The following is a 27,513-nucleotide window of genomic DNA, read 5'->3' as shown; positions in this document are numbered from 1 at the left end:
GTTCGCTTCGCAGTTTTTTTAAAGAAAAAATTGCTTGGTACGGCTTTTCAGAATGTTTTGAAAGTGAGTTAGGCAAACATCATCGAATTGAGAAACTACACGACAAACCTGCAATTTCTTTGGATGGTATTTGTCGATGAAGTCGACCACGTCTTGATATTTCCTAACATCTCTTTTATATGCGCCGAACCTAACACATGTTCTACCTCCTCGCTCCCTTCCTCGTCATCACTCATGTGCTCCGACATAGCATGGAGTTCCTTGAGCTCATCCGTGGTAAGTTCGTCGTGATGTTCCGTAACATCATCTGCGTTGACCTCCAGACCCATGGACTTGCCAAGGGAGACAATTTCCTCTACGGCTTCTGCTGCACCGACCACAGGATCAGGTTCGGGGTCAAAACCCTCGAAATCTCGGGGAGAAACTGCATCAGGCCACAGCTTCTTCCAGGCAGAATTGAGGGTCCGTCGAGTTAATCCCACCCAAGCCTGATCTATGATCTTCAAGCAGTGCACGATGTTGGAGTGGCCCCTCCAAAATTCACGCAAAGTTAAGTTGGTGCTTTGCATGATATTAAAGCACTGCTTAAATAAGTGCTTGGTGTACAGCTTCTTAAAATTAGAGATGACTTGCTGGTCCATGGGCTGGAGGATAGAGGTGGTATTCGGTGGAAGATACAGCACCTTTATGAACTTGAATTCATCGAAGATATAATCTTTAAGTCCGGGGGGGTGAGCGGGTGCATTGTCAAGGCATAGCAGGCACTTTAAAGGCAATTTCTGTTCATGAAGATACTCCTTCACAGAAGGGCCGAAAACTTGGTTAACCCATTGCACAAAGAATTGCCTAGTGACCCAGGCCTTCGAGTTGGATCGCCAGAAAACATGAAGCTGATCCTTATTGACGTTGTGTGCTTTAAAGGCCCTAGGGTTCTCTGAATGGTAAACCAGTAAGGGCTTGACTTTAAAGTCCCCGCTAGGGTTGGCACATAGGGCAAGAGTCAACCGATCCTTCATTGGCTTATGCCCAGGCAATTTCTTCTCTTCGGCAGTGATGTAGGTTCGACTCGGCATCTTCCAAAACAGCCTGGTTTCATCACAATTAAACACCTGCTGCTCTACGTAGCCTTCTTCCTGCACGATCTTTTCGAAGTTCTTGACAAAGTCAGCTGCAGCCTTTGTGTCCACACTAGCAGCCTCTCCGTGGCGAACAACTGAATGAATCCCAGGCCGTTTCTTAAATTTCTCGAACCAGCCACGAGATGCCTTGAAATCATCTGAGGAAGGCTCGGTTGAACTCTCCCCAGCATCACCCCCAGAACTCTCCCCAGCATCACCCCCAGAGCTCTCCTCCTTCAAATCCACACTAGTAGAAGTCGTTCCATCTCTTCTATGATAGGGGTACGGCGTTTGGAAATTATGGTGATCCCCTTAGAAGGTTTCACTGCTTTAACAGCTTCCTTCTGTTTAAGGATTGTCGAGATCGTCGACATATTACGGCCATACTGTTTAGCAAGTTCAATAATTTCCTGCTAATTTCTAAAGAAAGCATTGCCTTCTTCCTTTTCTCACCACTATCACTACCACTGGCAAAACTAAGACTTTTAGGACCCATACTTTACGTAAATTACTCTTAAAGGATGCACGTAAAAAATCACGATTAGAACAGAGTTAATAGCAGAACGCACAGAGCACAACCGCAAGAGGCCGACGAGAACAGAGGACTGACCCAAGACCCGCTAATTGAGCGTCCCTCTGAGGTCGATGTGCTGCCTTCTATCGGCGGAAATAAAAAACACTTCAGGCGCTATGAGCACCGACTACGCGTACGAGTATTGTTTACTTCGGGTGTCGAAAAAAACATTCGGGTGTAGAGTCGGAACGTGTTCGAATTGTACTTCGCGTGTCGAAAAATTCGGATACAACCGTACGACGAAAATCACTTACTTCTTGTGTCGAAATGAAATTTGGGTGTAGAGTGAAAAATTTGCTCGAATTTTACTTCGGATGTTGGAAAATTCGGATGTAGATACGTTCGGATGTAGAGGTTCCACTGTATTAGCTGATGTTTTCAGGTGATGCAATGCTGTACTGTTTGGAAATAGTGAAGAAAACTTAAAACTATTGGAAGAGTTTAAAGGTGATAGTTGAGAGAGCAAACATGAGCGCAAGAATAAGTTATGAAGATGAACAATAAAGCAAAATGGAGCTATGATTTTTTTTTATGGATGGTGGAAGAAGTGATGATGCTGATTTATTTAGATGTATGGGTAAATATTTATGATTCATAAAAAGGGGAGTTGAGTCACAGTATAGGTGAGGCAAAGAAGATATCATGATGTTTGCCTAAGGTTGAGAGAGATTGTGCATACAAAGGCCAAGGGAGAAATGTGTTGGTATGTGAAAGATTGGGCATACAAAAGCCCAGGGGGCATATGTATTAGTATGTAAAAGGTTTTTGAGAAAGATTGGGCATATGAAAGCCAAAGGGTCATTGTATTAGTATGTAAAAGGGTTGGAGAAAGATTGGGCATGGTTTTAGTGTGTAAAAGGTTTGGAGAAAGATTAGGCATACAAAAGCCAAGGGGGCATAGTATTAGTATGTAAGAAGTTTGGAGAAATATTGGGCATATGAAAGCCAAGGGAAAAGTGTATGAAAAAGATTGTTGAACCATTTCTTCTTTCAAGACATTGATGTTGATTGTCATTGAAAGAAAAAATGTGAAAGCTTTTGAGGGGTCTTTTCTAATTTGTATAATAAGAGAAAGGAAAAAAAGTGAGGTGGAGATACATATAAGTGATGTAAAGTGAAGCAAAAGTAAAAATATAATAGGGAAAAGGGTGAAGAGGAAGGAGAGGACAGCTGAGGTATTAGAATGAAAGCATTTCTAAATCTCAGAAGCAACAATCAATTCTAGGTAGAAATTGATTTTTTTCACTAATATAAAGCTCACTACAAAATAAAAGCAGCAATTATTCCAAATTGAACATTTCTAAAATTACTTCCTTCCTAAAAATAATAATTTCTTCCTACGAGTATGCAAACCTTTTTTCCTTAAAAGTAGGTATACTTTTTCGGCAATAGCTGGAATGGCAGTTGAATTTGTTAACAATTGACAACAGGTGGTGTGCCCCGCAACTTGACGGGAGATCTTTTGTTTTTAGCTGTGAGTACAGATATACTGTTGCGCCCTTACCAGACTTTTTCATTTTTCTGTTCGACTTCCAGAAAGATTATGATTATAGAGGTGAAACGAGAAATTTGTACAGTTTGGGGGAATGGTGGATGTTGCAGCCAGTTTTTTTTTTTTTACTAAACCAGCTGTAGAATCACACTCTTAACTCTGGATTTCTTGAAGGGGAACAGATTTTCTCAATGAAGCCTGTATGCCCAGTGTAGGTCAGGCCCTATGCAGTGGCAGGCATATGCTGAGAGGGGGAGAAGAGAGCCAAGACTTCTCTGTGGTCTGTCTTGGCAATGCCCGAGAAGACACCAAGGAGGTCTTTCACCTCATCTTTTATCACCGAGTGCATTTGGTTTGGTCCCTGGGTAGTATGCATCGGGAACAAGGAAACCTCGGAGCTACATCAGCAGGCTTTTCAGTATTCACCACCCTTTGGAAGTTTAAGGCTCTCCTGTTTTGTGCCAATTACTAATGAATTTAACCTTGTTGAGACATCAGTAAGCTTTTCAGTATTCACCGCCCTTTGAAAGTTTAAGGCTCTCCTGTTTTGTGCCAATTACTAATGAATTTAACCTTGTTGAGGGAGCTTGTAGCAAAGGTGCCTCCTCCCTGGTGTCCCCAGTACTAGTGTCTCCCATGGTGAAGTTGTGTGTAATGTGTCAGTAACCCCAGTGATGTCTGCAGTAGTGCCCCCTCCTAAGCCCAAATGACTATAAAGGCTCTTCCTGTAACACCAGTGCTAGCGAGGAAAGCTCCAGAACTTTAAGGTTGGGCATTGTCATCTCCAGGGCCAAAAGTGTTGGCTTGGTGCCAGGTGTTACCCGTTTCATCAGCCAAAGTTTTGCGTTGTTGGCTCTAGGACCTAAAGTTTTGACCCAGTGGGAGGTGTTACCCATTCTAACACTCATGACCCAGTCATCCTTTATTTACTACTCCATTTCCCTGTGCCCTTTACCTATGGTTCCCATGGCCCATAACCTCTGCTTGTGTCTGTTACAGGACCCTGTAAGTGTACATACCTGCCTCCTCCCCGAGTGTTACCCAGTGTTGTGATTCCTGTAGGAGCCACCCGCGTGGCCCCTTTTCTCAGGAGAATTGTCATCAATGATTATTCTGACCTTGATTTCTATGCTTGCTTAGCCTGAGGTAAGGGTTGGAAAGAGGAAGAAAAGTGCACATTTTTCTTCTTCCTCCACCTCTTTGACTTCTGACTAGGTTTCAGACATTACTTCTAAGTAGAGGAAGAGACTGAAGGAGTCCAGGAATGCCAGCCATGCCAGCCATAGTCATAATGAAAGGGCTCCTTTCGAAACCACCTCCATTTGTGAGGGGCAGATGACACCCAAGAGGTTCCTGGCCCTTTGTTTTGTCTCCATATGGCCTCTGCTGTGATGCCAGGTCACAGCCCATCACCAGGGCTCCAGGGAGTATATGACCACATACACTTTCTGTTCCCCAGCTGATGGAGTAGCTTTTGTAATCTCCTTCATTCTTCCTACCTGGATGGTGGACTCCTACTCCTCCCTCAATTCGCGATACCTCAGTAGAGCAGCTTGAGAGGATGGCAATTTTTTAGACTGTTGTGGACTGATCTAATCAGGCAGATTATTCAGTGAAACTTCAAAAGTTCAAACTTGCAGCGAATGGTTTTATGTTGAACGGGCTGACGTAAACCCCTCTATAGTTTCTATGTGAAAGATCAATTTTAATGCTGTTACTGCTCTTAAGATATTTTAATGTTCATTGCTTCTCTAGTTTATTTCTTTATATCCTTTCCTCACTGAGCTATTTTTCCTTGTTGGAGCCCTTGGGTTGCAACTTTTAGCTAGTAATAATAATAATTATGCACTTCTATGCTATGGAAGACCACAAGTTGTTGGTGGAGATACCTTCTCCACCATGGATGTCCCCCAGCCCCATTCAGCGTAGAGAAGAGGACAAGCTACTCCTTCTGTCTTTGTTGTGATTAGTGCCAGAAATTCTTCCCCTGCTGTTGTTTGTCATCTCTGTCATCCCACGACTTCTTCAGCCCCTCATTGCATTGCTGTTTTTGTCCTTGATAGAGTGATCTTACTGTCACAGTGGAAAGGAATCTATAGAGCGACCTATTGTACCTTCTCCCCCAGCAACGTTTGAGGGTAGTTAGGATTCATCTGTCCTTGAGCTTATTAGTGAGTGAAAGGGATTGGGGAAGGCAACCTTGGCTCCATCTTCATGGAGAACCTCTGTCACTGATCAGCACTTCTGTGCACCTTAAGGGTCCAGGCTCTCCCTGTAGCTGACCTAACCCCTGTAGCTGTCCTGATTAGGTCTGGCTAGTTTGAACATGAATTAAGTTGACAAATAGATCTGTGGTTCTGAGAACTCTCACGTTCAGCCAGTCAAAGATGATCTTACTCTTATCCACTCTCAAGGCAGAGAAGGTTTTATTCTCATGCTTGCTGTGTCAGCATCTTTACAGGTTGACCTGCTGGTATGAGCACTGAAGGGAAGGAACCTCCTTGGAGAGAATCAAGGTAGAAGGCACATCCTTCTCTGTCCCTTGAGTCAGAGGCCATGGATTATCTGCCTTGACCTCCCTCCAAATGGTATCCTGGTTTGACCAGTGGTCAGGTGCAATAATGTACTTTGCCAAATCAGTGGGGTAATTAACCTCAGTCTCTCGTGCTGTCAGTTGGGAAGTCGGTGACTTAATTGACACACCAGTCAGCAATAGGTGAGTGTGTTGGGTTTTGAAGGAAAGGGATGACTTTCTCTCATGATTCTCAAAAGTTGGCTCACAAGTAGTTCTGTTATTTCAGAACCATCAGTGCACTCAGGCACATCTCTCCTGAAGAGTCATGTGCTAGCGGCGGTTTAGAAGTGGAAGACTGCTTCGCAGGACTCCGTGATCCAGCATGCAGTTTCTTTCAAGGGCCTTTGCCCTCCTGAGAGAGCTGCAACCCAACCCTGGGGTTCAGCAATGCTTGTGGGATTGGGTTAAAGAAGGCTTCCCAGGCCTTTTTAGACTTCATAGGAGGTGTCTGGGCTTATCTGTTTATGAGGAGCTTCAAGTATGGCTGACTCTTCTCCTTGATTCTCTCTGCCCCCCTCTCTAGGGTTTGAAGCATTACTCGCTGGATCTGTCTTGGAGTTGGTAAGCTACACTTCTGAGCTCCATTCTCCAGAATCAATAGAAGTATATCCCCCGTCCTCCCTAACTGAGGGGGAGGTTGGTGGAATACATACCAACCCATTAATCATCAAGAATATTATTCCAGATTCCTGTTATTCCCTTCATGGGAAGGGATCCCTCCTTTGACAATGTACCAATCTTCTTAGACAGACCAATCTTCTTGGACAGACCAATCCCTACCAGCCTATGCATCTTTATAATCGACAGATAGTAGGTTGCTGGAATAACCTCCTCTGTTCCTGTATCAGACTAGGGCGATTAAAAATTCCATGGAAGAAAAAGAAACTCCAACCATTTACGTTCTATGGGGACTTCCAACTCACCAATCAGTGATTCTCCCCATTTTTTAAAGGGCAAAAAGTCCTTTAGAATTAAGTGTTCCCCCTCAATTACTCCTCTCAATCCTGAGACGAAGGTCAAAAGTGAAGAACTAACAACAGATGAGTGCGGGGTTTCCTTGCCTGTGCTCACTACCTTTGTTAATTAACTTGTTAACGAATTCAATGACGATTCCAGCTCTTGGTGAAAATATATCCTTATTTTATAGGACTCAGGTTAGTATAGCTTGGAAAATTACAAATTACTTTTAAATTTTGTTCATGATAATGATTAAGGGGACTGTCCGCTATGGTGTTTGACATAACAACTTTAGAAATCAAAATTGTTTCATTGTTTTTATGTATGGAGAAACATATCGTACATGCTTTCCAGAAGTTTCAGCCAATTATTTTTAGAAATAATTAAGATATAGCGGTCTTTAAATGATGTCGTCATCCTTACTGCGTCATCTGCATAACTGTGTTTGACAGAATCGTCTTAGTGTGTTTATTTTTGCATATATAGCGATTTTTTTCACTTATTTTTCGAAATCTCGTACGTCTGGCAGAGATGGAAGGCATTGGTGAAGGGTAGGTGAACGCAAACAACAATCTACGAGAACAGCCAGAGTTTCCAAAGACGTATAGAAGTTACAATGCATGTGTTTGTTTACTTGCAGTTCGTATGTACATTACATTGTGTTTTTACAACATCCTCGTGAGCTTTATAGCATGGCTAATGTTACCTAAGGTCATAGAAAATATCAAAACTAAGCAGAGAGCAACAAAAAAGAACCAAAAGAGAGGGAAACATGAAAGAGAGTACAAAGCTGGAACATTCTAACTAAAACTGACAATAATGAGAGGCCGCTGGCAACTCATGACACTCTTATGCCAAGTGTATTAGTAACTTAGGGTTTAAATACCTTGTTTAGGGAGCCTTCATGTAGGAATAAACAATAGAAGTACAAAGTAATGTCATCTTAATAATGATATCTTGATTTTTTTAAGAAAAAAAAAAAAAAAAGTTTATAGCAAATTTTTGGAAGCTCATAACTCAAAGACATACTTATTCACACTTAGGAACATTTTTTTCAATTATTTATTGTTCAATTTTAGATAGAAAGATACCATTGAAAAGAGTAATGAAAGTCCCACTTTTGTGTAACAGAATTTTTCTTTTTCCTTTTCTCTTTTCATGATTATTTTACGTCTAGATGAAGAAAATAAAAAAAAATTCCTTAAGAAAAGAAAATGGGTAATAAAAAATCTGTCACACTGAATGATTCGATTTATAAAGAAGTTTTGATGGTATGATTTTTAATACAATTGGTGTCATATTAGTTGAAAAAAATGTACCTAATTTTTTTTTTATTAAATCATGATTTTTGCTAATAAATCAAAAATTTTTTGATCAAATGACTTGAAATTTTTATATGATGAAGGTATTATATATGTATAAACATATATAGAAATTGTGTATTTTGAATAGTTAGAAAAAAAATGCATGGAATAGTGGACGGTCCCCTTAATGATGATGATGATAATGTACTGTAATACTTTTTACAATTGTGCACTAAATATAATAGCAGATATAGAATTTCTTTGATGGAAGAGCACTGAATAAATTGTCGGCTATTAACTTATCTTGAAATTTTTCCATATTCTTCACAGGTTTGTATTCTAATTTGGCCATTTATTCTAATCGCTATGCAGTTGTGTTTAAGAGTACATTTGTACTGTCTTGATATATATCTCTCCAGGATGAGAAGTTTTGAATTGTGTTGTAATATAGTTTATTATTGTGTTGTAAGTTATTTTTGTGTAATAAGTTGGTGCTCTGACGTTTAGATACTTCAGTTTGCAGTACATGTAGATGGTTTTTATTCATTGGTGTTATTCAGTGTAACCCATGTCCTAGAGGATCATTGAATTGTTGGTTTCACCAAGATTAAACACCAGCTCAGTGGAATCTAAAGTTGGATAGCATTAAACTCGTGCGGTTTTAAAGGAAATAATACATTTGGGTATGCATAGTAAAAAGGAAAAAATACTAACAGTTTTTCTAAAACTTTTAAGTTTATTTGATTTCTTACAGAAGTGTTCTAGACTATCCCTAATTGGCTATTATGTTTTATTATTAAGAGTCTTTAATTTTAATTGATTTTCCAAAATTTCTTGTATTTTAATAAATTGGGTGCAACTTCAGGGTCACGATATTCATTGGAGTGCAGCATTGACGAAGTAAGCAGCTTGGGAGGAGTTGGAGGTTCCCGTGCTTCCCTTGCCAACACATCATTAACATCTGCTGCAGATCTCTCCACTTTGTCTTCTGTAACATTGGCCAGACGTGGGGACATTGATGCAGCTTCTATACAGTCCGGCCGATCCTTGATGTCTCCTGATACACGGTCTGTGCAATCTGTAAGATCACCTAGATCACCAACAGACAAATTCAGACACTCAAATAGTCAGTCACCTTCACAGTCACAGCAAACTAATGGTGAAATACATTCAGACACGCGTTCTGTGCATAGTGAAAGTGAGATTGTGCATAATGGTGTATTGGGAAGCCCTAATAATAGCCCTTCCACTCCCAGGCCTTCTTGTTTATCTGTAAGTCAGACAACTTTGCAGGGTGGAGAAGCACTGCAGTCTGAGCCCGCAACTCCAAAGGCTACAGAGACGCCTGACACTGTGCGCATTTTTGTGCCATACTCAGGGAATACAGAATCATTGACTCCCAAAAGTCAAGTTGCCAAGTCTCCAGTTGGGGGAGGAGAATTCAAATATATACCAGGTAGTCCAGAGGATCCCAATAGAATCATGATTCATGTGGATGGAGATGACTCCTTATCATCTCCAAGATCTTCTGGATTTAGTAATTCACCAAGAGACGTTATTAATTCACAGAATTTTTCATCCCCTTTGGAATTATCATCATCATGTTCACAAGTGCAGCCTATCAGTGAGCATAACATGAACTTTACACAAGAATTTTCTCCACAGGTGGGAACTGCCCCAATTCCAGTATCTCCTTCACTGCCCAGGCTGGAGACAGCACGAACCCGCCCTATCACTCTAGACAGTCCTGAGTATGAGGAGGGTCTCTTATAATGATTATAACAAGTACAAGTCACTTTGTGATGGGCTTTTACTCCTCCTCAGAGCTTAGTTACTGACATTTGCTTAAGAGTAAAATGAAATTGAAGTATACTACTCACAGTATTTCACAAAAATGAACAAATGGAATAGTAATTAAATAAAACTGTTGCATGTGATTAAATTGAAGTACATACTACTTAATATGGTCTCAAAACTACGAATTGATTAATACTGATGGTCTTGGACCTTGTGAATTGAATCAGATTGTATGTGAATATTGTTGATTTATGAAAGAGCTTATTGCTCTTAATTAGTAAGTGTACTTATTAGAATTGGTGTTTCTAGAGCATCTAGCACTCCTATTGATTAGAAAGCCAATTCTAGCATATTTTTGTATTACTCATGTTCTAGTCTTCCTTTTTTTCCCTTTCTTTTTTGATGATTGGCCAGTAACCCTTAGAATATGAGGTTAGCAGCTGATCGTAATCTTCATTACCCCTGTTAATATCAGCAGTGATAGTAATTTACTGTGACTGTCAATTTTGATGTGGATATACCATTCCAAGTAAGGCCAACAATTGTCATTATTAATATTTTAGAGTTGATAATTATTTTGCAAAACTTCTACAATGGGAGTTAAAAAAAGAGCATTAACATTCCAGATGTATTGTATTATAGTGTGTTAAGGTTTACTAATGAAACATTTTGACATGCATTTATGCTGTGCATATTTATTTTACTCATTCAAGTGAATTAGGAATTAACAAGTTTTACTAATTACGTACATTGATTCTTCTTATGTTAACTGGATGTTTCTCAATTATGACTGCCAATGTGCAATATTTTCAAATTGAAGGGAACAAATCCTACCCATATGAAAATATGGTTCAGGTGTAGAAGGCCAAAAATGCTCATTCCATTTTGTGTAAATCTGTAAGTATTTATTTGATAGACATAGAGTTTACTCTTTCAGTGTGAGACAGGTCTTAGTGGAAGTTGTGTGCATAAGAATTCCTTGCGTGTGTGTGTGTGTATGTATATATGTATGTATAATCTGCTTTCACACTGTGAGTGTGTATGTAAATATACAAATATTTATGTAAATATGTAGAGGACAGAAAATAAAGATTGTTTTTGTGTATACATTTATACACATTATATACATATGAATATGCATACACTAGCACACACAAATATATATTTATGATTACATAACACATACATTACATATATAGTTCTATATTCAGACAAGATTTTATAAATTTGGGAATAGGGTTCACTATGGATCACACATTAGTTCAAAATCATTTGAGAGATGGAGGTGTAGAGTTAAAGTGTTTTAGATCTGGGTCATACTATCTTGATATTAGATATACTCTGTCCGATAATGGTTTCCATTAATTTCCCAAGCACAGCATGCTTTGATTAGAAGTATTCATTGCTTTTTTATTTTACATAGAAGCAATGAGATAGTTTCTTCAAGTACTGTATGTTAAATTCTCACTTGCTGTCTTGGAACTCTGCCCCAGCAACCAATTAGGAAGATTTGACTTCTTTTTCTTTCTTTTTCATTAATCAAACAGTATTATTTCTAATTGTAGATAGTTTTTATACGTTTATATGTTGTTTTTTATTTCGTATCAGAAGTATAAGTGCATTTGTGAGCATTTGCTCAAGTGGTTGTAAGTCACTATGCCTTTACTTTTCTTATGATAAGCTAGTAACCTGTATAGTTTCTCATATTTTTGCAATGCCTCAAGATATCAATTTTCATGTGTGGCTGTGACAGTTTTTGATTGATCTTAACATAAAATATTCTCTCTCTCTCTCTCTCTCTCTCTCTCTCTCTCTCTCTCTCTCTCTCTCTCTCTCTCTCTCTCTCTCTCTCTCTCTCTCTCTCTCTCTCTCTTTTATATAAAAATGTCAGCCTATCAGTGTCATGATTGATAAGTTAAAAGAAATAATGTAACCCAGTGGGTCTGCAGCACATTCGGTTGTATTGACTATTTTTACTTCCTTAAAGTTACTTTATTATTTTGTATGCGCAGTACATTGAAATGTATTATAAACATTGGATGAAAATATTTCTTCACTAACATTTTCAATAGTACAATATCTTTTTGAAATGGTGAAAATGACCACTTAACCAACTCGTATGAGTTTAAGTTATAATATCTCAAGGTTGATTGCACATTAGATTAATTGGATTACTGTTGTATAAATTCCTCATTTTTATTTCCTGTTATAGTTTCTATGTAACTCATGATGAGAGAAAGTAGTGTTTCTATGTCATTAAGATTGTAGTTTCATCAGGTAAGGTTGTAACAGTTGGCTTTGCCAGCTATTGAGGCTGTATAATTTTAGACCAATTTATGTGATCATCAATTTTAATTTTTTGGTGTGCATAAGTAGTGAAAGATAGCTCTTTTTTATTATTCTTAAACTGTTGATTCTTAGCAACATATTCAGTTATAATAGTTGATATCATCATAATGAATGTTTTACTTTGTTTATCTGAAATTTAATTCTTGGTTTACTTACATATTTATTTTTGTATCACTAGGTTTGGGTTGCTGGGTTTCATTTTACTTTTTATTACTCCTACAAGTATATGAATTTTTCAGACTTCAAATTTTTGTTTTTTGCTTTTGTAAATTGTAATAAAGTAAGCTCTTTCAGTTTTGTTTCACACTCATACTACTTAAGTCACTCGGTTTGAGATTCCTTCATTGTATCTGTTGTTAATTATTGTTTTAGGTAAGTCAGTATTTCACAAAGGATTGAAGTCAAGGACAATTGTGAAATTTTATCCCCTCTTTGGTAAAAAATTGTTATTTTTTATAATTTTTTTCTTTTTTTCTTTAATCATTTTATTCCCTACTTAAATGCAGATAGATAATCATTCACAATACTAAATACACATAAGTCAGGAAAATCTAGGCAGCAACAAGGCAGCCATTTACAATGAAACTCTATGTAAAAACAATATGGTGCCTGCATGTTTTCTTTTGTAGGCTTGTGATTTTAATTTTATGACACAAAGCAGGCAAATTAAGTGTGATTACGTAATTTAAGATTTGTTTACATTCCAGGTTGTTCAAATTATTCTTTGTCAGTGATGTAAAGAAATTTATTTAGATTCATAGTATTTTCATGAATGCTGGAGCTGGTATTTTGGTTTTGAGAAGCAATGTAGGCAAATAGCTTTTTGAAAGTTCAAAGTGTATTGTACACTTTATGCAAGGACAAAAGATTTTGCCAAATAATACTGTCACAATAGTGTAAATTCATTGACACGAGATGAAAAAACACATCAAAATATGCAAGAATGTAATAATATAAGTGATACAATTTATGATTGATTGTCCAATTTATTTGTAATCCAAATATGGATTTATAGGTTTTGCTGCTTTTCAATATGTATGTGAACCTTTATATTTGATTTTAGGGAAAATTGCATATTCAGTTTTTTTTAGAGAGAAAGTTGGGTCTTACTTGAATGATAAATGGATCACAGTGCACTGTAAATTGTGATGTCAAAAGTGATATTGTAAAAATACTCCCCTAATTTTTAAAAGAAATTGCACCTGAGCCATGATATCAAATAGCATTAATTATGTTTATAGGTGTAAACACAAGGATTTTAAAATATTCATCTTGTATAGATTAGGCCAAAAACAATTTATTCATTTTATTGTGTCGCCATTTCATTAATTTTCTGCTTGTCATTTATTCATACAAATCTATATTTGTTGCTTTAAGATTTTGTGAATGAATTGCAATTGTATTTATGGTAAGTTATCAGTAGATGAATTGTCATTTACTTTGCAGTTCATTGGAGGAGAAATTAATAAAACATGATTAGACCATTTGTTTTCTGTTCTTTTGGTGTTTATTTGAATGAGACTTTTATAAGACAGGGACCATAAGAAGCTTGCTTTTGCACTATTTCAGATAATGAATATGTTATAAATTGTGAAGTAAGAAAGAATGGAAAATAAGTTATAATATTTTTTTCTTTTTTAATTAATAGGATTTCAAAGTGCATCTATTGATATAAATCTTTACTCAGCCTTAAGTAATTGTTCTAAATTTGAATAAATGGGTTTATAGATCTTTTACATATACACTATGGCATGTAAGTTAAATCTAGTTTATTCAGTGACTAGGACTGGAAGTGGATATGTATATGGAATGCCTCTCCTCCCCCTAAACAAATACAGTTACAATTATTCAAACTAATTCAATTTCAAAAAAGGTATAAAACTTTTGATTTTTATAATTAACACAATTTTGTATACAATTTTTTTGATAGTCTGCAATAGTCCTTACAGCACATTAATTAGACTCTCTACAATACAAAAAGGTATGACAATGAAAATACTGCAATAAAGTATACCATACTCCTTGTAAGGGAATTATATTCAGCCATTAGAGAGAGAGCTTAATATAGAATATACAGACCAGGCTTTACCACCAACAGATCCTTGGCCAGTTATCTGGGTGGGGACTAAGATGATAGTGATGGGCAGTGCTTTGATGATGACATTTAATACATCAAAGCCTTGCACCTCGGCAGTTGACTCGACTATATTTAGTCAGACCTTTCTTTGAAAGGTTATTTCAATCTTTTTTTTTTTTTTTTACAGTATTGAAGTTGACCTTTTGGTGAAGACGTCATTTTGATATAGGCTATTATTTCTATTAACTTCCCCTGATGATCATATTGCTTCTTCTCCAGAAGCTCGATTGAATCTACTTTTTTACCCCAAAATTTCTAAAATTTCCCCATTTTTTTCCCTCAATAAACATATACATTCATATACCAAGGCATTTCCCCCAATTTTAGGTGGCAGCTGACATCAAACAAATGATACAAAAAAAGGGGACCTCTCCTCTCTACGTTCCTCCCAGCCTGACAAGGGACTCAACCGAGTTCGGTTGGTACTGCTAGGGTGCCACAGCCAACCCTACCTTGTTATCCACCACAGATGAAGATTCATAATGCCAATCCCCTACTACTGCTACCTCCGCAGTCAACCAAGGCACCGGAGGAAGCACCAGGGCCTACCAGAACTGCATCACAATCGCTCGCCATTCATTCCTATTTCTAGCACGCTCTCTTGCCTCTCTCACATCTATCCTCCTATCACCCAGAACTTCCTTCACTCCATCCATCCACCCAAACCTTGGCCTTCCTCTTGTACTTCTCCCATCAACTCTTGCATTCATCAACCTCTTTAGCAGACAGCCATTTTCCATTCTCTCAACATAGCCAAACCACCTCAACACATTCATATCCACTCTAGCTGCTCACTCATTTCTTACACCCGTTCTCACCCTCACCACTTCGTTCCTAACCCTATCTACTCGAGATACACCAGCCATAATCACACTTTGCATCCTTCATTCACTCTCTGACGTACATCTGCTTCCACTCTACCATTTACTGCAGCAAAATACCCCAAGTACTTAAACTGATCCACCTCCTCAAGTAACTCTCCATTCAACATGACATTCAACCTCGCACCACCTTCCCTTCTCGTGCATCTCATAACCTTACTCTTACCCACATTAACTCTCAACTTCCTTCTTTCACACACACTTCCAAATTCTGTCACTTATCGGCCAAGCTTCTCTTCTGCATCCGCAACCAGTACAGTATCATCCGCAAACAACAACTGATTTACCTCCCATTCATGGTCATTCTCGTCTACCAGTTTCAATCCTCGTCCCAGAACTCGAGCATTCACCTCTCTCACCACTCCATCAACGTATAAGTTAAACAACCATGGCGACATCACACATCCCTGTCTCAGCCCCACTCTCACCGGAAACCAATCGCTCACTTCATTTCCTATCCTAAAACATGCTTTATTACCTTTGTAGAAACTTTTTACTGCTTGCAACAACCTAACACCAACTCCATATAACCTCATCACATTCCACATTGCTTCCCTATCAACTCTTATCATACGCTTTCTCCAGATCCATAAACGCAACATACACCTCCTTACATACATACATACATATACCAAAGGCACTTCCCCCAATTTTGGGGGTTAGCCGACATCAACAAGAACAAAACAAAAAAGGGGACCTCTACTCTCTACGTTCCTCCAGCCTAACCAGGGACTCAGCCGAGTTCAGCTGGTACTGCTAGGGTGCCACAGCCCAACCTCCCACATTTCCACCACATATGAAGCTTCATACTGCTGAGTCCCCTACTGCTGCTACCTCCGCGGTCATCTAAGGCACCGGAGGAAGCAGCAGGGCCTACCGGAACTGCGTCACAATCGCTCGCCATTCATTCCTATTTCTAACACGCTCTCTTGCCTCTCTCACATCTATCCTCCTATCACCCAGAGCTTTCTTCACACCATCCATCCACCCAAACCTTGGCCTTCCTCTTGTACTTCTCCCATCAACTCTTGCATTCATCACCTTCTTTAGCAGACAACCATTTTCCATTCTCTCAACATGGCCAAACCACCTCAACACATTCATATCCACTCTAGCCGCTAACTCGTTTCTTACACCTGTTCTCTCCCTCACCACTTCGTTCCTAACCCTATCTACTCGAGATACACCAGCCATACTCCTTAGACACTTCATCTCAAACACATTCAATTTCTGTCTCTCCATCACTTTCATTCCCCACGACTCCGATCCATACATCACAGTTGGTACAATCACTTTCTCATATAGAACTCTCTTTACATTCATGCCCAACCCTCTATTTTTTACTACTCCCTTAACTGCCCCCAACACTTTGCAACCTTCATTCACTCTCTGACGTACATCTGCTTCCACTCCACCATTTGCTGCAACAATAGACTCCTTACCTTTTGCTAAATATTTCTCGCATATCTACCTAACTGTAAAAATCTGATTCATACAACCCCTACCTCTTCTAAAACCACCCTGTACTTCTAAGATTGCATTCTCTGTTTTACCCTTAATCATATTAATCAGTACTCTACCATACACTTTTCCAACTACACTCAACAAACTAATACCCCTTGAATTACAACACTCGTGCACATCTCCCTTACCCTTATATAGTGGTGCAATACACGCACTACCCAATCTACTGGTACCATTGACAACACAAAACACACATTAAACAATCTCATCAACCATTCAAGTACAGTCACAACCCCTTCCTTCAACATCTCAGCTCTCACACCATCCATACCAAATGCTTTTCCTACTTTCATTTCATCTAGTGCTCTCCTCACTTCCTCTCTTGTAATATCTCTCTCATTCTCATCTCCCATCAGCGGCACCTCAACACCTGCAACAGCAATTATATCTGCCTCCCTGTTATCCTCAACAATCAGTAAACTTTCAAAATATTCCTCCCACCTTTTCCTTGCCTCCTCTCCTTTTAACAACCTTCCATTTCCATCTTTCACTGTCTTTTCAATTCTTGAACAGCCTTCCTTACTCTCTTCACTTCTTTCCAAAACTACTACTTATTCTCTTCATATGAATGACCCAATCCTTGACCCCACCTCAGGTCAGCTGCCCTTTTTACCTCACTTACCTTGCGCTTTACTTCCACATTTTTCTCTCTATATCTTTAATACTTCTCTACACTATTACTCTGCAGCCATTCTTCAAAAGCCCTCTTTTTCTCTTCCACTTTTACCTTCACTCCTGCATTCCACCATTCACTGCCCTTCCTCATGCTGCCTCCAACAAACTTCTTGCCACACACATCACTTGCAATCCCAACAAATTTTCCTTCACTAACTTCCACTCCTCCTCTAAATTACCAGTTGCTCTTACTTTCACTGCGTCATTTGCCATTTTCAACCTTTCTTGATAAATACTTTTTACTCCCGGTTTTATTAGCTCTTCAACCTTCAAAAGCTCCCTTTTACATACACCTACTCTATTCCCCCACTCTTTTGCTACAACTTATTTTCCTTCCACCAAAAAATGATCAGATATACCGTTAACCATACCACTAATCACGTGCACGTCTTTCAATCTTTCGAACATTCTTTTAGTTATCAAGACACAATCCATTACAGTAATGCTCTTCCTACCACTCTTCCATTCGCCACTCTTACCCATGTATACTTGTTTTTATCTTTCTTTTTGAAAAAACTAGAACTTATCACCATCTCTTGCTCAACACACATCTACCAATCTCTCACCACTCATTTTCACCTGGTACGCCATACTTTCCAATGACACCTTCTACTTCTCCAGCGCCCACTCTAGCATTTAGGTCACCCATGACAACTACATAATTCCTTCTACCCAGTCCTTCTACACACCTTGTTAATTCATTCCAGAACTCATTCTGCTCTTCACTTTTCTCACAACCGGTCCCATACGCACTGACAAAAGCCCAACATTCCCTACCCAACCTAACCCTTATCCACATTAACCTAGATGATATCTCCTTCCATTCCACTACTTTACCTGTCATCCATTCACTCAGCAATAAAGGCACACCTTCTCTTGCTCTTCCCCTTTCAATCCCAGACACACGACCAGACATTTCATCAAACATCACTTCACCTTTCCCTTTTATCTTTGTCTCACACAAAGCCAAGATATCCATCTTACTATTCCTAAACATACTTCCAATCTCACATCTTTCACTCTCTATCGTACTACATCCACGCATATTCAAACACCCCAAAACTAGAGTGTGGGGAGCAGTCACTCTGCCCCCCAGCTCCATCTCTTTGATGTCCCACAGGATTATAATACAGGAGAGGAGGTTCCCAGCCCCCTCGTCCCGTCCCTTTTAGTCGCCTCTTACGACACGCAGGGATATGTTGGCGCTATTCTAATTGTTTTTATGCCCCCGCGGCCACATATACATTTGGTAAAATGAGGAGCAGTGTAAGTGGTAACTGACTGGCCATTCTCTTTGTCTCCTCCATTTCCAGCCACTGATAAGAGCTACTCCAGAGTGTTTTCTTATTACTGCACATCAAGACTTCTGGTTATCTTAACAATCACTATGTGGAGTGCACGGGTAATTATTTCTGGAAATTCATTATCCATATTCCTGTAGTATATTGTGTCAGGCAATAATGTGATTTAAGTAATGTTGTGAAAAGTACAGCATTACCTCTTGATACATAAGTTTCTGTATACAAAAAATTCATGAAACAAAATGAGGTAAAGATTTTTTTTGCCTCATATTACGAAAAACCCCTCATGATGAACAAAATTATTATTCTTCTTTTCATCATCTTCTTTGTCTTCTTTTCTTCTTTTCTTCTTCTTCTTCGCAAGGTCACTATTTCTTGAAAGACGTTTCCTATTTCTTCTGTCTCCAATGTTCTCCACTGTGAGATCTTTCTTCATATCCTCTGTTATACACTCCATCCACCTTCTATTTGGTTTCCCCCACCTTCTCTTTGGTTTCCCCCTCCTACTCCTCCTACCTGGAACATCTACCTCCAACAACCTCCTCCCAACATGGTCCTGGTCTCTCCTCCTTACATGCCCAAACCAGTGGAGTCTCTTTTCTTGGTTTTTAGTTGACACCTCTGTAACCTTAGTTGTTCCTCCTACCAAGTCATTTCTAACCCTTTCCAGTCTTGTGATACCAGCCATCCATCTTAGCATGCTCATCTCTGCAACATTCATTTTCTTCTCAAAGATCTTTTTTCATGGGCCAGGCCTCTGCACCATATGTCATGGCAGGTTTCACTACAGTTTTATGTACCTTTCCCTTTAACTTTATCCTTCAGTCACACAACACTCCTGACACACTTTCCCAATAATTCCATCCACCTTAAATTCTACTGTTCACTTCCATTTGGAGCTCTGTCGTTTCCCCAATATATGACCCCAGGTACTTGAATTTTTCTGTCCTCTCTACTATTTCTCCCAGCAAATGTATGCCATTCAATTGGTTCTGCAGGTAGCAACACATACATTTTGTTCTACTGATCTTTAGCCCTCTGCTCTCCAATTTCTCTCCATATTTCCAGCTTCCCCTCCAATCCTTCCTGGTTTCAACCTGCCCTCCCATTGGTTATCTCCCTACAGTGATGGTACAGGTAGTTACTGCTGTAAAATCCCGAGAATGTTGCTGATATTCAAGAAAAGAAGAAGAGGATGCTTTCAATGGAGACAAACCTAGATATAATCAAGAAATATGAGGCTGGCTTGCGGTTGAGTGTGATCTCTAAGGAATATGGCTGAAACCCATGGATGATAGGCACCATACTTAAGCAAAAGGAAGCCATCAAAGCAACAACACTTTACAAGGGCATGACTGTCTTTTCAAGAATAAGGAGCTACATCCATGAGATGGATTAAAGACAAGGAAATTGCTGGAGACCCGATCACCAAAACGAAAACCTGCCACAAGGCTAACGCCATTTTCAGTGATCTTGTGCGCGCTCAGGCTGGAGACGATGCAAGAGAAGGAACATCGCAGGAGGCATCCTTGGCTACAGTTTTATTATAAAATTTAATGTGGTGTTTTCGTAGGGCTCGGAAAGAATTAGGAGATTTACTTGTAAAACATGATTCACCACACGAAAAAAATCATATTACGAAAGCCAGTTGAGAACATAATAATTTCGTACCCTTAGGTATTATGGTAAATTTCTCTCACAGTATCTCTCATGTGATAGTATGTTGTAATGGCTGCTGACCAAGTTCACAGTGCAAGGTTCTAAAGAGAACGTGCCGTTAGTTCAAGGGAAAAGCCATAGAAGACTTGGCTAGTTGATTGTATTAGCGATGACTTCTATACAGTAATGAAAAGCCTTCAAAGCCTCCACCTTTGAACAATAATCAAGCTCTATGAGCTCTTAACATTGCTAGCTTTCTTTATTAAGGGGGATAACTCATGACCTCTGCTTTGAATTATAGAAATTCATATTATTGTATTTTTGCCTTTGAGAATGTCTATAATTTGTTTCAAATGGTAGTTTTAATGAAAATAATTTATCGGTAAAACATCCATTTCTTATATTTACATAAGCACATCCGGTCCCTTACACAACTTTTTTCCGGCCAAAATATGTATTCATTCACTATTCTTCAAGAGTTTGAGGAAATATTAAATTAGTTTGCCATAAAAAATTCTCTGACAGCTCATAGGAGGCTCTTGGTTTGCTATGTTTCTTAATATCATAAGGTAAGCTTTTGTTGCTACAGCTACAGTATAGGGGGTAGGATAGGTGGGAGGGGGGTATTGGGAATGGAGGGAAATTGTTAAACTGAAGTACAGTAGGAAGTGAAAAGATTGCGGCAGACCCAATAGCTCTGTAGTTTTTTTTTTTTTTTTTTTCCCTCCAACATCATGTCTTGTGGACTTCCAGAAGGTGAGTTCTCTTTCCAGCCACCGAAGGACTTGTGTTTTCATGATTATTTCCTTTCTGGGGCATGTTTATTCATTTGTTTGTATACTTTTGTTTTATTGTTTTATTTCAATACTCTGGATTTGGTTCATCCAGAGCAATGAAAGGGGGCTATCCTTTTCCACCAGGAATGCTCATTTTGTGTGTATTTTTGGGCTCAAGCCATGTCGTCCTGATGGAAGGATGGAAGGTTCCTTCAGTAGCTTCTTAGGGTATATTTAACTACAATGGATATTCCCTGAGAATTAAACTAAAGGTTATCACAGAATTCTAACTTCTGGTGCTAGTACCCTAAAGGTTTCCCTCTAGGATATCGTATATCAACAGGGGACGCATGTATGAACACGCCACATAGCTATCTGCACCCCATATAGAGTTAACACTTCGATATAGAAAGGTGGCTGAGTAACTGAGGAGCTGTTCCAAAGTTACTCTCATCCGTGGCTACTTTTGGTACTCGAGATGTAAACAAACGAGTGCCATTGCTAAATGACGTCACGTCCGTCTCCATCCTTTCGCCTGTAGCTCCTACGCTAAGTCGGATTTTTCCCAAGTGCCTCTTTTATCTGCTTACATCGCCGTTATGTCGCATCCTGCAGCCTCGCCTTCTTCTGGAAAGTTGAGTACCAGGTCCTAGTATTGTTTAAATAAGCTCTGGTCGTAAAGTAACTTCTATTTTTCCTAAAATATTGTGTTTTGTGGCGGAGCTGTGCCGATACCGGACGCGCCATGACAGTGTCGCTGTTCACGTTGCATGCTTTATTTAGTTAGCCAGAACAGCCTTCTCCGGTCCCTTAACTAATTGATATTATTAGTTATTTAGTCTTCATAGCTAGGAAATCATCATATCGTGTTTTAGCGTTCGTTAGACTACGGTCGTTGATCGACCCCATACTAGATCGCTAGCCTAGCCCCTAGGCTTGACACCCTAGTCCTCACTTTTCTGCATGATATATATCAGTGTTCCTAAGTTAAGTTGTGAAGATTTTGGCATTGTTAAACATACTAGTTACTGTGATGTAAGTGTTTTCGCCTTCGGGGACCATAAAAAGGACTGAGTTGGTTTGTGTACCAACCCCCTCCTAACCTAATGTAGGAACCCTTGTATGCTTCCTATTCCGCTTACTTACGGGTAATTCCCTCTGGGTAGCCTTGCCTTTCCCTTATTCTATAATAAGGAGAATCTTGTCTTCACCCAGAGTATTTATCGCTTCTCAGCCTACCCTAAGGGAATGAACCCCGCTTAGGGTCGTGCCTGAGACATTAGGAAGGGCTCTGCCCTTCCCCAGTTGCACTTGGTTGGGTTACTCCTTCCTCCCTGCAACTAGCGATGTGTCTTTCCAGGCCTTCCTAGCCTAGGAGTTGGTCCTCCTAATCTAGGTTAAGCTCTGGGGGCAGACTCTGGCTTCTTATAGTTTAGGACAGTACATTAGTACTGTACATGGTCTGTGCTACCTATCCTAGGTTAGGGAGTGTTCTCCCTTGCCTTGGTGGCCTCTCTCATACAGAGTCTACCCACTTACGAAAGACCCCTACTTCCCCCACCCCACTCCATCTCTTTGGTGTAGGCCTGCCTACACACCCCTGTCCTCGGTCCTACAACTCCTCCCTTGGGTGGAGTGGTGTGGCTAGCCTTGTTCTTCTGCTGAGCTGGCCACTCTGGTACACTTACCCTTCATAGCGTTCTATAAGGGTGATTGCCGGCGGCGGTCTTGCCGGCGGAGGCTTCCCCCTCTCTGAGTGCTCTCTATCCTTCCCTTGGGTTACCTCAAGCTCCCGGTCATTTGCCTGCCCACTGCCGCCGGATGTTAGGAGTACCTACTCCTATCATGAGTGCACTCTCTCCGGAGGGATGCTGAAAGGGTATAGGATATTACCCCTCCCCTCCCTCCTTACCTTTCTCTCTCTCTATCATGGTGCCGGTCCCTTGCCGCCTCTACTGCCGGGGATAACCGACACTACCTCAGGTGACCTCTATTCATAAGATACCTCCCCTCTACGACGTCAGCCTACCGCCTGCCGGAGGCTGCCGCCTTCCGTCGACATCCCTCCGACGTCCCACCCCTTATATTTACCCTGGTTTACCTAGCGGCAGCCAACTGACTGCCGGAGACTGCCGCCCACCTGCCGGCATTGATTGCCGGCAGTCTAGGTATCCGCCCTTTATATATATATATCTTATGAGTTGAACTAAGGTTCACCATGCCGTCAGCCTCCGGCTGCCGGAGCCCGCCGCCTCTGCCGGCGATCCGCCACTGTGTTTTCCATCTCGGTCGCTCAGTGTGTCCTCCTTGATGTTTTCCACCCTGCAGGACCGGTCTCCGGCGTGGCGTCGGTCTGCCGGGGCCCCCTAATGAGGCGCTAAGGGACATATACCCCTTCCTTGACTGCCGGCACCATGACGGCAGTCAATCTGATGCAGCCAGATAGCCTGGCCACCTCCATATAGGTATTGTTATACCAACTAATATAGTGGCTATGCTGTTTGATTGCACATTACATTTCTAGCATACTCTGTGCATCTCAGTGCAGTCACTTGCCGGAACCTACATATTACTAAGAGGTTTATCCTATTTTCCCCTCTCCCTCAAGGCTCTGAGTGGTCTCAGATCATTTTACACTCTGCGGACAATTCCTCTATTAAGGAAGCCTAGCTTGGCTCATCCATACGGATTTTCCCTCATTTGAGACCCTCGGGTCCCAAGATATGAGGACCTTGCTTTTTCTGAAAGCATCCAAGGACTTGGTGATCCCTTGAGAACAAATTCCGACCGTCCAAATAGTGGTCGAACCCGACATCGTCATGGCACAGTCCATGCGTGAGTGCCATATCGATTCCGACAACGTGGAACGTATGTCGGAGGTGTCAGAAGAAACGGAGAAGAACCTCATGGGCGAAGAGCTCGACTATGAGGAAGATCAGGTGGAATATCCTGATTCGGAGAACGAGGTCACTCCAGCTCTCCCAGCAACTCCAGTGACATCAGAGGAACCTGTTCCTTTGACTTCCGCCACCCCGGATCCTCTTCCATCGGCCACTCAAGAGGTCTTCAGGATGCTAGAAGCCCTCATGGACAAGAAGCTGAGAGAGACCCAGGAACAATTCCGGACGACTCTCGTCGGCTTCAAACAACCGAAACAGATTTTGGTTAAGGACCTCCCCACCTGCTCGGAAGCTAACCCTTGGAGATACTCCGAGTATATGCCAATCACTACTGGCAAAATCTTCATTAGTGAAAGGGTTGGCTCTATTCTTCTGGAAGAAGTGGAGTTCTTCCAGAACTTCGAGGCTTATCCGGACTGTTACGTCCGGCTCAGGTCCGAACCAGCCTCAAAAGAAGAGACCGAACCTAAGGAAGTGATAGTGTTCGATCTCACAAAGACCCAAGCTATGCTAGTTCAAGCAGTGAAGAGTCGGGGTTTCACAAACTTTAAGATGCCAGTGCTGAACAAAAAGCATCCAACCTTTGTTGCTCCAGCTACTGCGACCTTCCCCTTCCCTGAAAAGGTCTTCCAAGCGGTCGTGAAGGCTGTGGAGGAAGGGAAACCTTGCCCTGCACTGGAGGAGTGCAGACCCTTTTCCCTCACTCTTCCCCCCGATGACAGGTACTGGAAAGACGTCCAGTTTACTTTCACGGTAGGGAAACTAGAACTTGATGTGGCTGGTCGTCAGTTCAACGAGGACATCCCACGACTGAATGATCACCTCCTTCGTAGGGAACAGGATACTAAGGGAAGACTCGCCACTTCGCTGTCACATCAGGTACAGCTAGAACTCATGGCCGGGGACACCAGAGTCCCGGACTTTTACATGGTCCTTGCTAAGTCACACCTGGCGACTGTGGCCAAGGATCTGTACAGTTTCGCTAGGGCTCGCAGAGCCTGTAGAGAATTCGTGTTCGCCAGTGCAACGGCAAAACATGAACCCCGGAGACTGATTTCCTGCAACATCTGGGGCAAACATCTTTTCCCGTCCTCCTTGGTTAAAGAGATAGTGGACTAAGCTGCCACAGAGAATCGGAACCTTCTCCACAAGTGGGGCATGTCCCGAAAGAGGAAGTCCTCTCAGGACGATGGCCCTCAGCCTAAGAGGAAATCCTCAAAGCCTAGGCCCCAGCAACGTCAACCAAGATGTCAGTTTCCGGGTCCCACTACTCCCCAAGTGGCTGCACAGCCACAGCAGACCTTTCAACTGGTCCCCCAACCGGTGGTGTCGCAGTCACCGGTCTTCACCCCTGCCTATGAGCAACATTCTACTACCTTTCGTCCCAGAGGTAGGGGCTCAGGCACAGGCTGCGGCAGAGATTCTTCTCGCCGTCCCTCCAGAGGCAGAGGAGGAAGGGGAGCTAGCGGCCGAGGTGGCAAACCCTCGGGACACTAGAAGCAATGAAGTGCTTCCAGTGGGAGGAAGACTCCGCCAATTCCAGGATCGTTGGACCTTCGATCCTAGGGCACACAGCATCGTCAAAAAAGGACTGGGCTGGAGCTGGACTCAACCACCCCCAGCCTTCCAGCAATTCTTCCAACAGTCAACCCCCCTCCTGGAAGAATATGTCCTGGAACTCTTGAACAAGAAGGTGATCAGGAGGGTAAAGTCAACCAGGTTCCAAGGGAGACTCTTATGTGTTCCCAAGAAAGACTCAGACAAACTCAGAGTCATTCTAGACTTGTCCCCTCTCAACAAGTTCATTGCGAACAACAAATTCAAGATGCTGACTCTGCAACAAATAAGGACCCTTCTGCCTCACAGGGCCTACACGGTCTCCATAGACCTGGCGGATGCCTACTGGCACATTCCAATGAATCACTACGCTTCCTCCTACCTAGGATTTTGACTCCAAAGGAAAAGTTACGCCTTCAGGGTCATGCTCTTTGGGCTCAACGGGGCTCCACGAATCTTCACCAAGCTGGAAGACGCAATCGTCCAACAGCTACGTCTTCAGGGCGTCCAAGTGATGGCCTACCTAGACGACTGGCTTGTCTGGTCAGCATCGCCCGAAGATTATCTGAGAGCCTGCAACAAAGTCACCCAGTTCCTAGAGCATCTGGGTTTCAAAATAAATGACGAGAAATCTCGCCTCTCTCCAGCTCAGAAGTTCCAATGGTTAGGAATCCATTGGGACCTTCAGTCACACCGCCTTTCCATTCCACAGAAGAAAAGGAAGGAAATAGCAGGGTCTGTCAGAAGGCTTCTAAAATCCAAACGGATCTCAAGACGCCAACAGGAACAAGTTCTCGGCTCTCTACAGTTTGCCTCAGTGACAAACCCAGTGCTTCGCGCTCAGCTAAAGGATGCCGCGGGATTCTGGAGACTATTCGCATCCATCGCTCGAAGAGACCTCAAGAGATGGCTTCCGAACAGACTTCGCTTACTTTTAAAGCCGTGGTCAGAAGCAAAGGCCCTGAAAAGGTCTATCCCTCTTCAACACCCGCCTCCATCGATCAACATCCACACGGACCCTTCACTGTAGGGTTCGGGAGGTCACTCCCACCAACAGCAGGTTCAAAGAACATGGTCTCCCCTATTCAAGACGTTTCACATCAACATCTTGGAGTCCATGGCGGTTCTTCTCACCCTGAAGAAACTCTCCCCACCTCCCTCGATCCACATCCGCCTGACTCTGGACAACTCGGTGGTAGTCAGATGTCTCAATCGTCAGGGCTCAAGATCGCCCCAGATAAATCAGGTGCTTCTCCCTATCTTTTGTTTGGCAGAAAGGAAGAAATGGCACCTGTCTGCAGTTCACCTACAAGGAATTCTAACTTCTGGTGCGAGTACCCTAAAGGTTTCCCTCTAGGATATCGTATATCAACAGGGGACGCATGTATGAACACGCCGCATAGCTATCTGCACCCCATATAGAGTTAACACTTCGATATGGATTGATTGATTGATTTAAAGTTTTCAGGAATCCTGACATCTAAGGTCAATGACGCTGGTAACATTTAATTTATGTATACAAAAATAGAAAATAAAATAAAATATAATAGAGTTTTCAATTAAAATCATAAAAGTTGAATGTCATAAAAGTTAAATAGTTTTCAGAAGTCCTGCTTCTGAAATAAATATAAAAATGCCACTTGCATAGTAGGACACATCATTTCCAAGAATCTTGGCAAGGATGAACCTGCTACCCTCACCTCGAGCCTCAAACAAATATCTATTCCTTAAGTTGCTATAATTGGGGCATTCGGTCAACAAATGCCTCACTGTTAGAGGTATTAAACAGTCGTCACAATACGGTTGGTGTTGGCCCTTCAGCAGAAACTCTTGTGTCAACTGAGTTTGACCAATACGAAGACGACAAAGAGACGTCTCCCATTTTCGGGGCATCATATTATACCTCCAAGGAGATATGACATTTGTTACCTCTCGCA

General features: G+C 41.3%; 1 protein-coding gene across 3 annotated transcripts in view; it reads left to right on the top strand.

Annotated features, from left to right (window-relative positions):
• LOC137631140 (USP6 N-terminal-like protein) overlaps positions 1 to 13,647 on the top strand; it is a 268,611-nt gene extending 254,964 nt beyond the window's left edge. For all 3 annotated transcript variants that reach the window (XM_068362816.1, XM_068362815.1, XM_068362814.1), the window contains one exon: positions 8,886 to 13,647. In XM_068362816.1, the coding sequence (XP_068218917.1) occupies positions 8,886 to 9,793 (908 nt within the window). In that variant the 3' untranslated portion in view covers positions 9,794 to 13,647. The remainder of the gene's footprint in view (positions 1 to 8,885) is intronic.
• Positions 13,648 to 27,513: the final 13,866 nt, after the last annotated feature.

Source organism: Palaemon carinicauda, chromosome 39 (assembly GCF_036898095.1).
Source record: "Palaemon carinicauda isolate YSFRI2023 chromosome 39, ASM3689809v2, whole genome shotgun sequence".
In the NCBI taxonomy this organism is placed as follows: domain Eukaryota; kingdom Metazoa; phylum Arthropoda; class Malacostraca; order Decapoda; family Palaemonidae; genus Palaemon; species Palaemon carinicauda.
The sequence above is the reverse complement of the archived record's forward strand: the minus strand, read 5'-3'. Positions and strand labels throughout refer to the sequence as shown.